At 41.1% G+C, this 14,958-nt stretch overlaps 1 protein-coding gene across 2 annotated transcripts in view; it reads right to left on the bottom strand.

Moving 5' to 3' along the window:
• The window catches only part of Edrf1 (erythroid differentiation regulatory factor 1), a 44,735-nt gene that overhangs the window by 15,498 nt on the left and 14,279 nt on the right, over positions 1–14,958 (bottom strand). For both annotated transcript variants that reach the window (XM_077105531.1, XM_077105532.1), the window contains 12 exons: positions 14,416–14,524; positions 13,941–14,052; positions 12,689–12,958; positions 10,486–10,557; positions 10,079–10,229; positions 7,493–7,681; positions 6,943–7,143; positions 5,577–5,795; positions 3,870–4,093; positions 2,268–2,426; positions 1,967–2,116; positions 466–619 (listed from right to left, as the gene is read on the bottom strand). In XM_077105531.1, coding sequence (XP_076961646.1) covers positions 466–619; positions 1,967–2,116; positions 2,268–2,426; positions 3,870–4,093; positions 5,577–5,795; positions 6,943–7,143; positions 7,493–7,681; positions 10,079–10,229; positions 10,486–10,557; positions 12,689–12,958; positions 13,941–14,052; positions 14,416–14,524 — 2,010 coding nt within the window. The remainder of the gene's footprint in view (positions 1–465; positions 620–1,966; positions 2,117–2,267; positions 2,427–3,869; positions 4,094–5,576; positions 5,796–6,942; positions 7,144–7,492; positions 7,682–10,078; positions 10,230–10,485; positions 10,558–12,688; positions 12,959–13,940; positions 14,053–14,415; positions 14,525–14,958) is intronic.

The following is a 14,958-nucleotide window of genomic DNA, read 5'->3' as shown; positions in this document are numbered from 1 at the left end:
TAAAGGCATTCAACAAAAACCTCTACTTCTCTATTGCTGCTTCTCCATCCCCAAGTTTTGCATGCCAATTTAAATCTTTGTCTAAATTGACTGCTCTGTTTTAAAACGCACCTCAAAAAGCATAGCAAAGGGCTAGGACTGTAGCTCAGTGGTAGAGTGCTTGCCTAGCATGCGTGAGGCACTGGGTTCGATCCTCAGCACCACATAAAAAAAACAAAAACACAAAACAAATAAAATAAAGGCATTCTATCCATCTACAACTACAAAAATAAATAAATAAATGTTAAAAAAAAAAAAAAAAAAAAAGCATAGTAACTTCTCCAGGTCCTGCATAAGGCATGCTATAGGCAAATTAATAAGAAAACACCAGTTACATCCAAGAGCAATCCAGAGGCTCTAAGACTCCAGGAAAATTCCACACTGGGCCAGTGCACACGGATCTGAAAAGTGAGACATCAGACTTACTGGTCATCTGAAATTCTGCAAATGCCACTCTTTCTAACTGCACTCTAAGTAGTTCACATGGAGCGTCTTTGAGGAGCTGAAAGAGCTTTACAGCTTTGCTGTAATGAAGATCTGCCAGCACCCGGTGCTGCTTCCTAAGATGTTCGTCACCAACCTAGAACCAAAAACAAAATTTAAAAATGCAATTCTTAAGGCTTGGGATTCATAGTAATTAGTTATTCAAGTATTCTGACCAGATCACTAAATGCTTTTCAGTTTTTTACAGTCTTCCTACAAGTCTTTAAGTTTTAGCTCTTATACTTAGGCCTTCAAGCCACTTAAAGTTGATCTTCACTTATGCTGTGAAGCAGTAGCCCACTTCTGTTCTTCTGCACGTGGAGATCCATCTGTGCCAGCTCCATTTGCTGAGGAGACTACTAGTCTTCCCCCACTGAACTGCCTAAACATCCTTCAGGTTGCTTTTGTCCTGAAGATATTAAGTCATTTAGGCAAACTTGAATTTTGGCTGGGGGTGGGGGTCTCCTATGGTAAGGGGACCTCAGATGGGGAGCACCTCAGCACAGTGGAAAGAAACCCTTTCCAGGTAAAGCTGGGTCTCAAAGGCTGATACTCAGGGTGAGGGATCCAGAAGAGAACAAAGCCCAAGCAACTGTACAGCAAGGTGTCCAGGTATCGAGCCAAGGAAGGGGAAAACAATGCACAACAGACTGAGCAACTACAAGGACAGGTCTCCTGCAGAAGCAAAGCAGACTCTCTAAAAGAGGGCAGCTTCAACCTGGTATCAGGTGCTTCCTCGCAATCCACGAGGCTGAGCACCAGCATCCACCTCAAACTGGAAAAGTCCAAGTTCAGTAGCCACAGTATGGGTAACTGAACTATGCTGTCTTCCTTGCACAAGCACTACCGAGTTGTGAAATGAAGAGCTACTTGCATTGATGTGTGGATCTCAAAAACATGCCTTTAAGCAAAAGGCAGTAATCCACAGAAGGACCCTTGCAGTTCAAGTCATTCCATAAGTCTCACAACCACATAAAACCCAACACATCAAGTGGCAAGACACCAGACAGCTCTGCACCAATCTGGGTGCCTGGCAGGGCAATACTAGCAGGGTGCTAGGGGCTCTCTAAAGAGCTCTCTGTTCTAACTCCAGGCAAAGTCACAGGGGTTTCCTTCCATCAGTCTTTACCTGCACCTCTGCTCCACCTGTGCTCTCACAGGCATGCTTTATATCACAATAAAAAAAACCAGGAGACCATTACTTCAAAGTTGGCTCAGAACCATTACTATAGTTCTGATGGCATTTAAGACCAACTAAGTAACACACCCAGCAAATGTATAATTTTCAAACCAAGACCTGATCAAATGTAGTAGAGAAAAACATGGCACAAATGAGGGGAGGAACATCTGCTCCATGGGTTTTTCTAAAGTGGCTAATTAGAATTCATAGCAAGGAACACTTGTAAATGGTCTTGGAAAGCAACTTAGCCTGGAACAGACATACCTGATTCCGCAGACAACTGTGGTACATGGAAGCCAGCCTGTGATGGATGGTTGCTGCTCGATACTGACAAAGAGGCTGTCGGGCAGACACCAAATCAACGTCACAGTACTTCAGGGACTTCATCATAGCCTCACTGACTTCTTTTTCAATCTGTTTTTTTTTTTTTAAGGGGGAGAAAAAAATGACAAGATCACAATCACAGACTAAGACTTTCATAATGTTTAAATACTGGTTGTTGAAAAGATAACAAAGGAATAAATAAGGCTGAAGACTCATTTCATAATCCAGCAAACCTCCCGACCTGCTCCTGAGCCTTTCTGGATAATGGAGCATAATCCTGTTGTAGAGTTGCCATGGTAAAATAAGTAGTGGACAATTCCCAGTTCACTGAGTCCCAGACGGCTGGGTGTATGTCTCGCGTTCCTAATGATCTCAGAGCTTTCAAATAGTAATCAACAGCCTGCAAGGAAAGAAAAGGTGACAATTTTTTACTTTGTTTATAACAATACTGCATTAAAATAAAGTATACTTTTTTTTTTCATACCAGGGACTGAACCCTGAGACACATCCCCAGCCCTTTTTATTTATTTTGAGACACGGTTTTACTAAGTTGTGTAGGTCCTTGCTAAATTGCTGAGACTGGCTTTGAACTTGTGCTCTTCCTACTTTAGCCTCCCCAACCACTGGTGCACATAGGTGTGCACCACAGTGGCTGGCACAAAATACTCAAAACCACCCAGATGTCAATTTAATGACGGGGAAAACTTATAAAAGGACAACATTATGAAGAAAGGAAAAAAAAAGCCAATGAAAATATTTTGACAAGTTTATTTACAGTGGACTGAACCCTTCATCTGAGTCTCCAGCAGGTCAGTCCTTAGTGCTATTTTCTAACAGCCTGGTGCACAAGGATGTATTTTTTTCCAGTTTGTCTCCCTTTCTGAATAAAAGTTACAGTTTGTAGAATGAGTCAATAGGAGAAAATAATTTGAGATTTTACTGCAAAAAGAAGTCACTTCTCTCACCCTATCTCCCCCATCCTCAAATATGTGACCCTTGCACTTAAAACAAATCACAGTATCTACTATACTTCTACTGTTTCCTTCTGTGCATGTAAAAACTTAAAGAGAAACAAAAACAAGGTCACTTTTATCTTACAATTTACTATGCCATGAACATTTTTCACAAATGTCATTAGACAGCGTAAAAATACTCAATTATGGAAGTGCTCATTCCCTGTGCCTGACAATGGATGCTATCATGTGGCCATCTGATAATCAAAATTTTATATAAATTAAAATTTTGATGTTTTTCTTACATATTAGGCATTTACTTTTTTTTACATGTATATATTTTTTGGTTCACATTTATTTGCCCTTTTTCTACTAGAGTGGTTTCCTTTCAATGATTCTTAATTCTTCATATAGTAAGAATGTACTAACCTGACTGTCATCTGTGTAGAAAGATGTCGCTCTTACTACCCTGGATCATGATCTGCTTTAACTTTATCTGCTGCTTTGCACATTTGCACATTTAAGTTAATTCATCTTAGGCTTCCTGTGCCATGCTGGGGAAGTCCTCCCCCCCACCCCCGCCCCATGCCAACCTCTACCTCCATTTTCTTCTGGTGCTTTTATCTTTCCCCTCTCCATGTCAATCCTTAATCTACTGGACATTTCTCTGATAACCCACATAACTTACTGAATCATCTTTTCCCTAACAATTCAAGATGTTCCTTCAACAGTAGATTCTCACCACTGTTAGGCAAATTTCTATAAGTCTGTCAAATCCTGAGCGATGGTTCAATTATTTTTAGTTGTGTAACATTTTAGTGGAGTGATAGCCACAGGTAAACAGATGCCAGGAGTGAACAGACCAGGCCCATCACAAGCAGGCAGGTTACCTTGTTATAGTACAAGCCCTCTTCTGGGGAGAACTCCCGTCTGAACTCGTCCCCTGCGCTACAGTGTGCCTGAGCGCAGATGCGCATCAGTCTTCCTGTGTTACATAACAACAGAGCCGCATTCGTAGCATCCTCAATGGACTCGAAGTTGTGAATCCCCTTTTCAAAACAAGAAAAGCTTTTTTTCCACAACTGTTGCTCTGCAGCAGACACAGATTTGCTCACTTCACAAAGAAAGAAAGAAAACAATTGCATGAGCAGATGTCAGTGTGAACCCAGCACCGTCCCTCCAGGTGAGGGTGACAGGAGCACAGCAGTGACAGGAGCCTGGTGGAAAGCCAGCTAGCTACCTGGGCCACTGCAGTGCTCTGCTCTCACCATGACTGACATGAAGGGAAGGGTGTCCCCCAAATCCATCTGGTTGAAGCCTTAACCCCCATCTTAGACTGTGACTATATTTGCATCAGGCCTTTAAAGAGGAAACTTAGGTTAAATGGTGTCCCGAGTTAATATGACTGGTGTGCCTGTACGTGAGGGGCGATGCCAGGGCTGTGTACACAGAAAGGGTCAAGTAGGGAATAGCAGGCCACTGAAAGCCTCAGAGGGATCCAACCTTCATCTTGGGCTCTGGCCTCTTGACCCAGGAGAAGTATATTTCTGAGGTTCAAGTCACAGTCTGTGTACTTTATATCAGCCCCGGTAACATGGTAACATTTATGTATATTCTCATTATTAATGGACTGACATTAAGACAAGCAAGGTAAGACATCTGAGCAAGGTGCTATTCTGTACAAATTCAAATGCTGTCCCTTGGACTTCTACGAGGGCAGAGTCTATTCTATCCAGTGGTCCTAGGTTCCTAAGAGCCAGCCTCATGCTCCCCCACAGGCCACCTCCTCCAGGTGCCCTTAATTGCACAGGCTCTTCTTGCAGTGAACTGTTTGGACAGGCTCTGTTCACAGCCCAGCAGGCGCCTAGCTGTTTTCAAGTCACCTGCAGCGGCATCCCAGCCCCACCTTCTCACTGCCAGCCTTCAGGCTGTCATCCACTCACATGGCCTCAGCCGTTACCACAGGAAGGGCCTTTGCTGGAGCTGCGGAAGCCCTGACAGCTCCCAGCCAGACTTCTAACTTGGGCCTCTTCACACACAGGTCCCACAGCCCTCGGGTGCACCACACTCTCCACCGGCACTTTCCTGGTGCTCCCTCATCTGGAAAGCCCTCTTCCTTCACATTTGCCTGCTGGGGTCTACTCAGCACACACTGCTCCCCTCCACCACAGCTTCTAAGAACCCTACAACCTCTTTGAATATCTCCTTTCCCCACTCTCCCACTGTACTGCATTTGAACTTATTTACAGCACTTTTTAGAGATCTGTATTCATACCAGGCTTTCCAACCAGAAGTGGGACCAGTTATACGTCCAACACAGAGCCTGGCGCGTGGCTCACTGTTCAAGTGGTTTCTGAACTGACCAGATATTATGAAGTATAGAAGTTGGGAAGAAAGAAGACACAGAGCTGATGGAGCCCAAGGGAAATTATGTTTTCCCCTTATTTTATTTCTTGAGAATTTTAACAGTAAAACCTTTTTTAAACAGAGTTCCTTTTAATAACAATCAAGTGCAACAGTTCTTAGCCAGCCCATATAAAATCAGCATGACTTATATAACAGAACAGAGATTAAAGAAAGAATCCCAAGATACTCACCCATTCTCTCAGTCTGTAATGCAGCAGCCTGATTCATGTAAAACACACCAATTTCATTTCTAATGTTGCCCATTCTCTTCAATACTTGTACATAGTGTTCTGGATTTTGGCTTTTTAAGTCACTAAACTGCAAGATTTCATTAGCAGCCTCATAGCATTTACAACTAACTGAAAGTTGACTTTCTAAGTCTGTAGACAAATCAGTTGCCCATGCAAATCCTTTAAAAAAAAAAAAAAAAAAGAAGTTAGCAGAAGCCATATAAACTCTTCTTCCATAATATCTAAGTGAGTCAGAGATTTTAGTCAAAATACAAAATGCAAAGCTGCATAAAATACTGTTTCAATCAATACAACACAATTTTATAGTTTCAAAAATACTCAGATTTTTCCAGCTGGACTAGTACACACAAAAGCTATCCACTGATACATAGTAAACAGTTTTTAGTTTTAATGGAAATAGTACTTGAAGTAAAGTCAATATTAAGTCACAAGCAGACAAGTCCTAGCTAAGTCCTCAAACTTACAAATGCCATCTAGTGGGCTGGAGTAAGCAAGCACAGAACCCAAGTTCAAGGGGAAAAAGGCAGCGCTCCTCCCGCTGACACTCGAATATGGGGAGACTGCGAGGGGAACAAAGCACACTGAGGTTTTTCTACTGTGTCTATTAAAATATAATGACCATTTGAGAGAGAGGGAGAAGGGGAAAAAGGAGGGCAAATATTAGGCAAGGACACTGCACCCTCGTGTGCTCCTGTCCAGGATTTTCTGGGAAGCAGATATCAAATGTTATGAATAATTTTAGAGCATAAAGAAGCAAGTACATGATACATTTCAAAAGCACCTTCAGAAGACTGGCCTTCTGCCTCATCTGCCCCTGACTGCAGCCTGTGCACTCACAGCATTGGGCTGAGGGACTGCTGCTGTGCAGTGCTGTCCTAGTTCCCACTGTAGCCCTGGACAACCCTGACAGTGATACAAGACAGTGGCTATGAACTCATGTTAAAAATAATGGTCTCTTTATCTTGGCCCCACATTCTTTCAGAAGGTAATTAATACACTCTCACCAACTTACTATTTTCCAAAGGAAAATGTATGGCTTGGTCTGCTGACCACTAAAAAAATCCTCATAAAAAGAAGAGTGTTCAGAGACAACCCATAACTGTCTTCACCTTATTTTATAGTCAGCAATAATAATTATATTTAAAAACCTTTTGATAAAAACAGGAGGATCATGCTTGGTTTTAAAATTAAGAATGAAACAATACAGCAAACACTGAACAACTTAGGTTTCTGCCTCTTATCTGGACATAAACAAGCATGGGCTTCTGGACAGCACCACTGTGCACACGAGGCCTCTGTGGCATACCCTGGCAACTAGACTCCCTGTGGAGGCTGTGCAGGATCTCCTGGTCTTCTTTGGTTTGGTAGTGAAACTCTTCCAGGTGTGCTGCTCTGTTACTTGCATTCTGGGCCAGCATGAGCTGGATGTCACCACAGAGGGTCAGATATTGAGAAAGAAACAGCAACACTTCAGAGAGCATATTGGTACACAGGCAGCAGTAAGTATCTATTTGGAAAATAGTAGGAAGGAGAAAAACACAAAGGCATTAAAATTATTGTGCACAGTAAATGAAGAAAATCTATTACCAGCTGAAAGCTAGATACCACTGCATCTGCTCAAAGTTCATTTTGTGCCAGGTAGCAGATATATTTCAGGTGGCTACATGTGTTTCAAAATGAAGAGACGTTAAGCTGCAGAGCACAAAATAAAATACTAGGTAACATACAGAGGGTTGGAAGAAGCCATTTTAAGATCAAACTCCACAACAGAAGCAGGAGTGAGGACCCAACATGACCTATGCCTTCAGATGCCTTCAGCCTCCCTCCCATGACCCCACTTACTCTTGGTGGCTTACCATGGCTCTGCAAGGCCAGCTTAATGTATCGCAGTGCTCTCCCATATTTCTGAAGACTCATGGCAGCATCGGACAAGACATAATAGGCCTTTGATGACTTGAGAATCAGCTGGAGTTTCATTTTATGTTGCCAAGAACCAGGGATCATTCCAGATTGACTGGAATAATTACCCTTCTGAAGGGAGCCCACTGTGACATGGGGAAAAAGAGCACATTTTACTTGAGCACAAGTCTTACAATAAAAAGATATTGCCTGTTGCTTGACAGAAACACTGGAGATTCAGATGCTACTGCCATGTTGAGACTGGTGAATACTATGCTTCCTTGCCTAATCTCAAAGGAGTCAAATGGCAGCGTTCAAACTCTTGCTTGAAGCTCCAAACCTTCCGCATCCCTGCGAGGGGCAACTGTCATTCTCTTTTGCGATGCCTACAGATTGACATCTGTCTCTTGTCTCCAGTCTGAAATCAACCTACCAAATATTATGCCTTCCTGAAGCACCGCCCCAATCTCAATCAAAGCAGGTCACTAGACAGAACAGGGCTTCTAGCACTTGTAACCATATACATCTGAGCTACTTCCTACATGCCATTTTTCTAGCCTTTCTACTACTCCACCCCTACCGCCCATCAGCCAGACTCAAGTCACTACCTGTTGCCTTCGCAGATGCCTGGCCTACTGGCTCCCACAGCAGCCCATGGTTTCTCCACCAGGAACACTCAAAGCCCAGGCTACTCCACTCCACCAATGACCACCTTTGTGCCAAGCACAGGACCAGGCACTAGGAACCGTGACATGGAGTCCTAAGGCCTTTGCCTTGATAACATAAACCACACCAAATATACTCATTGTGATTACAGACGTAAGAGCAAAATGCTTTGGAACAAAGAACAAACACACATGCTTTTGTTTAAAAAAAGTTTTTTTAGTTGTTGATAATAATAAATAAAAATAAAGTTCTAGGTGGGGCTGAGAACATGCTAGACAAATGCTCCACCATTGAGCTACAACTCCAGCCCCCAAACACACGCCTTTCCCCCAGCCCTCAGAATTCCCATTTTCTTTCTTTCTTTCTTTTTTTTTTGAAGAATATATTCTTTTTTTTTAAAATACATTTTATTTTTCTATTTATTTTAATGTGGTGCTAAAGATCAAACCCAGGGCCTCGTATGTGCGAGGTGAGCGCTCTACCACTGAGCCACAAACCCAGTACCCCCGGCCCCATTTCCTTATTAGCTAGACTTAAGAATTTTTCAAGCCAACAAAAAGTACTTAGTCTCTATGATGGTTTCATTGTAGTTTGATTTCCTTTTCCTCTATTGCCATAAGCATTATCTGTATGTGAAGCACTGATAAAACCAAAGACACCAAGATGGAGGTCGTGCTCACAACTGTGGTGCTGAAAACCATTTAACACCTGTTCACAAGACAAGGCTTTAGTGGGTGCTCCCCGCTTCCAGTGTTAATGGATCAAGAAACTCCAACTAGAGAGAGAGGTGAGCATGGTGATTTTGAACTTGAACAGGATTTTTAACTGGGGCAAATGAGGGAGAATAAGAGATAGAAAAGGTGTTTCAGAAAAAAAAAAAAAAAAAAAAGAGAGAGAAAGTCAGTGTAGATTCTCACTGCAGGCAGATAAGCTTGGCACACAAGAAGCACCACACACAGATGCTGGGGGAGCAAAGCCACCCCACCTCCACCACTTTTGTTCATGAAGAGAAGAAGGGTCCAGAAAGCACTTGGTAGTATTTCAAATACACAGGCTTTCAAAATAATTGTTTTTAAAACAACTGAAACTTTTTAAAAAGGAAGAGGAGATAAGGCTGGAATAAGAAATATGCCAAATTAAAAAACCCAGGAACCTCAACACTTTTATCTCAAAGCCTACAAGTTTTTCATAAAGGGACATTCCTGAGGAACACACAGATCATCTGAAAGTGACCTTGCCAGCTTATTCACATATGAAATGACTACAGCCACCACTTCTATATATGGTCCTGGGCACTTTTCTTATATTAATCATTTAATCATGATGATATCCTTCAAAAGTAGACACTATTATTAGGTCAAATTTGAGAAGGACAAGGCAGCTCAAGGAAGTGAGGAAATATGGCCGGGCGAAGCCACAGCTTGTGCTAATCACCTTCCCTTGCTGTTACCAATGCAACTTCTCTGAAGAACTGCACTGGGCTGATGGCATCAGCTCCTCACAGCAGGCAAGGGGGAACCAGGGTCCTTATGCTCTTATTAGAATGTTTATGGGGGCTGGAATTGTAGCTTGGTGGTGGAGCACTTGCCTTGCACACGTGGAACACTGGATTTGATCCTCAGCACCACAGAAAAATAAATTAAATAAAAGAAAGGTATCATGTCCACCTACAACTAAAAATTTTTTTAAAAAAAATAGTATGGAAGGTCAAAATTACTCTGCTTTGTTTTATATTTTGAATGAAAAGCTATGTCACCCTATTTCTCATTCACATGACATCCTTTTTCTCAATTCCTTTCAATGGAATGCCTTCATTGACATAAAGGACCCGTATATTATTCTATTGAGGGCCTTATTTGCACATCAATTCAACTTACTTTTGTCCAAAAACAAGGCCATCTGCTTCTCTAGCCCCTCAGGACCCCCCCTTGCAGATTCATCTTCATATTTTAAGGGGATTGGGGTGCTGGGGTCAGCGGCTGGAAGGTCACTTTCTTTTTTGATGCTGCTATCTACAGATTTTAAACCCTTTAAAAAAAAGGAAAAACATTTATTATATACTTTACAAAGAATAAGGCAGAATTTCTATTTTAGAAACAGACTTCAAAAAACTGTTTGATCTGAAAGATTTGGGAAACATTGATTTGCTTTTCACGTTAGGCTTGGAAAAAAAAAAATCTCAGCAGACCACCATTCAGATAACATTTAGACACCAATGAACAAGTGCTATTTGCATATCAACAACAAACTTTACTGAAAAAACAAAATCTAAATTTAAACTTACCTCCAGAACATAGCTAAGTACTAGTCTGCAGCGCTCTTCTGTATCATGGCAAACTGGAAATGCACAACTGGGCTTTAGAAACAAACAGCTGAAGTTATTAACATGCTACAACACATTTCCTGACTCACTTCTGGAAATTTCTAAAACTCTACAAACCAATAATTTAGAAATATCCTTTTGTATTCAACTTGGTAAGGTTTCTGATACAAAAGTTTCTGCAATGTTTTTGTTTGCAGATTAAGTTACTGTAAGCATATCAACAAATCTAGCTTAACAAAAAGATCTTCCTGTATATGTGCTGCTTTAAGTACTTAAATTTCTAAAAATAATTCTATTATAACAAAAAAGCAAGAATGAGAGTTGTAATGTTTTAGATAAAATGCATACTAAATCCAATAGATTAACTAAACTCTTAATTAGCATTGATACTTGGTAGCATAGTTAACAATATCATTAATTTAGCAAAAGGTCAACAAGAATCACTCATCACCCAAGGGCTCACTATATAATTTATCTGCTTAATTAAGGAGCAAAACTAGTTACCAACATCTACCCACTAAGTAACAGTGTGTGTACAGGCCTCTAGAAGCATTTCATTTTCCTGAATCCTGGGAGGCTGGAGTTACTAGTAACTCCTACTAGATTTCTCATAGAAGCCCACAAGATGGCAGAGGAATCTGAGGATGAATCGAGTGAGTGGAGAAGCAGGGACTCTGGAATCCACACTGATTGCCCATTTTTCAAATCAAACACAGCTAAAACTAGCTACAGCATGTTTTCATGACTACTCTGTCTTCATTTCTGAATGTCTAACACTAATAAAAAGTGCTGTCTCTACAAAAGAGGGACACTAACATACTGCTGCACCTTTAATTGTCTAATTGCCCCACAAGTCCAGGGCCTTATGTTACAATGCAGCTTCCCAAGTACACATAACTTTTACAATAGAAGACTTAACCAGAAAAACATTTTTTACTCCACTGTGGGGCTCAGGCTGAAAGTGAACTAAAATCTTAGATGAAGAGTTAATGACGCTTCTCTACAGTCATGTAGTCAAATATTTCCTGAGCACCCACAGTGTGTCCCAGACATGGGAGGCTGAGGAGGATCTACCTGCAATAGGCTTATGATTCAGAGATGGGAGACAGCACATACCAAAAATAGGTACAGAGAAGCTCCCTGAAGGAGCCGACATAGGATGCTGTGGCCAGAATGGTCAGGGAAGATCTCCTCTAGGAGGTGACGTTTCAGTCACAAGGGCAGCCATGAAAAAGATCTAGGGAAAGGGGTGTCTGATCAGAGGTGCACAGCAATAAAGGCAAAGGTCCCCAGACAATCTCCATGCTTCTGAGAGACAAAAAAAAAAAAAAAAAAAAAAAACCAAAACAGGATGGCTGTGGTAAAAGAAAGGGGAAAGTGAAGGGAGAGAAGGGCAGAGACACAGGCAGTCTTTTAAAGTAACAGAGAGATGGCCTCACAAAACTTGGTTGGATATAAAGTTTCCAACTGAATGTTAGACTTGGAACTTGAATTAAGAGATTATCTGTAAATATGACTATCTCAGTTCGTGGAACAGATAGAACTCTCCCAAGGCTGACTGGATCTAATCATAGGGAGGCAGCACACAGGAAAGTACACTGTGGCAACAGACTGATACAAGAGCCAGTGTAGCCCATGCCATGGAAAACCAAAAGGGTGTGCAGTGTTAGGGACATCCGCCCTGACCAGGGCAGAAACAAGCCCCAGGTCACAGAAAAGTATTGTCCTACTTACAGCACAAGGACAACGTACCAGATAGCGCTACATATGGATCAACCCCCCACTTCTGTTCACCAAGCAACCCACATATGCTATTTCCTAGCAACTCAAAACTTGGACAGACACACCCTGATGAGGAGACATGGCTACAAATACACACTGGCCACTGGAGAGAAAAATCTCCCACATAAAAATCAACATGTGGCTGTCTGGTGTACTTGAGCCACCAGCCTTGGACAATGTAGGTCAGTTCCCCCAGGACAAGACTATTCAACTGTGGGGTTCTAAAACCAAGGTTCAGAATTCAGAAAGCTAAGAATTATTAGACCCCGGATCACAGAAGATTTGCTAAATATCAATTAGCATCTTTGAGACTAATTGCATTCAATTAACACCTATTTGTTTTTCCACCAATAGAACTTTAATATAAATCCTGTGTGCTCACTCTGATTTGGTGGATGGACTTGTATTTTTCTGGTACTGACAATTCCCCAACAGACTTAATGATAGCTACTGCTTTGTTGTCGTCTGGCGGATCAGAGCTGGTGCTATAGGATCCATTTTCATCACTGTCAGGCATCTCCTCTTCCTCTTCACTGTAACTTTCATCCGAATTCTCATGTAAAGGAGATTCAGGAGATTCAGAATTTTCTTCCTTTTTAGGTTCATCCAATTGAAAAAGTTCTGAAAGCATGTAATTGGCTGAAGCAATAATCTTACATAAAGAAAAACAAATGTGTGTAAGTAACTATCACCAAAATTGTCTCATCATCTAAAGATAAAGCAGTTAGTCTGTTTTTGCCACACAGACTGTCACACACACAGAAATGTTCCCAAAGCTAGTCTTGAGTGTGCTCTGTGAGATCCTTATGGTTGAGTTTCATTTCTGGAAATTATTCCACCCTGAGCCTTCACGGGGGACAAGCAAAAGCTTTTAAGTATTAACTAAAATGTTAGCAAATCCTACCCAAACCAAGTGAGAAATGAGAATTTTCCTTTATAAACGACTATAGCTTACCTTTAAAAGGCAATAGTTACAATATGACCTATAGCTCTACAGGCAAAAAAACCTCACTAGATTAAAAAAGGAAAAGTCCTTCCCTGATTGCTATTAAAATAAGCACTACATATTACCATTTATCTCACTATTATTGACTAATTCTTTATTATAGAACCTTAATAATCTGAACATCACTTTTTAACTTTTGCATAAATCACTCAGTACCACTAAATACCAAAACTTCAAACAGCAATTAGATACTTAAGTCAGTAATTGTTTTGTGTCTGTAATCCCAGCTACTCAGGAGGTTGAGGAAGGAGGAAGGGGAGTTCAAGGCCAGCCTGGGCAACTTAGTGAGATCCTGCCCCCAACATTAAAAACAAAACAAAACACACACACACAACTTTTTTTATTCAACAAACTACTTCTAAGTTTGGGCTTCAGGATAATCTATTTACAATTGGATACTGCTATACTTAAACTCAGTGTGCATTTACACACACACTCTCTAAAATTCAGTGTGTATTTTACACTGACAGCACATCTCAATTCGGATTAGGCACATTTAAGTGCTCCAAGGCCACAGGCTGCAGGCACCCATGAAGGGGCGGGCTAGAGTCTGGCTAAGAAGCCTTCACTGCCCAGGCAGCAGTTCTTCATCAGCACTCTGTCAGAAAGCATATGAATGTGATCTTACTTGAGGATGTCTGCTTTTGTCCAGCAATTTGACACAATTAAGAAGCAATGTTCTAATAGTCCCATAGTGTTTTTTATTTTGATTCTTCTTCATCATCATATTACAAGCAACCCTGAAAGAGATGTTTAGATCACTTTACTCCCCCTCATCCTTCTCTACAGCGCATCTTCCCAACAGAATAAGGGCTATAAGAAACAACTAAAGATTGCACTTTGCCCACCTACCCCCAAAGGTTTATACTATGCTTTCATAAGAAAGTTGAATGATATTTGGTACAATGTGTTTATATGTGTGACTGTGTGCCTGTCTCTCCTATACACCCACATATATATTCATGTATATGCACACATGTATGTAAGCATTTGTCCCAATCTGAAAACCTGAAGAGGTATTTTAAAGGCTTGGCTTGAAGAGTGTGGCTGCATACTACACTTTTACATAAGGCTACTTCAACTTAAATTTTTAAAGCACTCACTTATATAAGAGAATGGCTACTGGCATTGTGAATGGATTCTGGTATTTGTCTTCTGTTTCTTCACAAAGAGTAGTGAGATCATAGAGCTTCACTATATCGCTGCCACTGGCTAAAAAGAAAAACAAATAAACCTCATTTTATAGCAATCACACAAACTAATCATTGTCCATTCAAAAACTAGCTTACATTTTTTCTTTTTTTTAAAAAAATATTTATTTATTTTAACTAGTTATAAATGACAGCAGAATGCATTTTGATTCATTGTACACAACTGCAGCACTTTTCATTTCTCTGTACATAATGTAGCGCCTCACCATATGTATAGCCATACACCTACCTAGGGTAATAAGGTCCATCACATTCCACATCTTTCCTGTCCATACCCCTCCCCTTCCCTTCTTCCCCTTTGCCCAAAGTCGCTCCATTTTTCCCATGCCATCCCCTGCCACTCCCACCATTTTGGATCAGCATCCACTTATCAGAGGAAACATTCAGCCTTTGGTTTTTTGGGATTGGCTTACTTTGCTTAGCATGATATTCTCC

This window comes from Callospermophilus lateralis, chromosome 15 (assembly GCF_048772815.1).
Source record: "Callospermophilus lateralis isolate mCalLat2 chromosome 15, mCalLat2.hap1, whole genome shotgun sequence".
In the NCBI taxonomy this organism is placed as follows: domain Eukaryota; kingdom Metazoa; phylum Chordata; class Mammalia; order Rodentia; family Sciuridae; genus Callospermophilus; species Callospermophilus lateralis.
The sequence above is the reverse complement of the archived record's forward strand: the minus strand, read 5'-3'. Positions and strand labels throughout refer to the sequence as shown.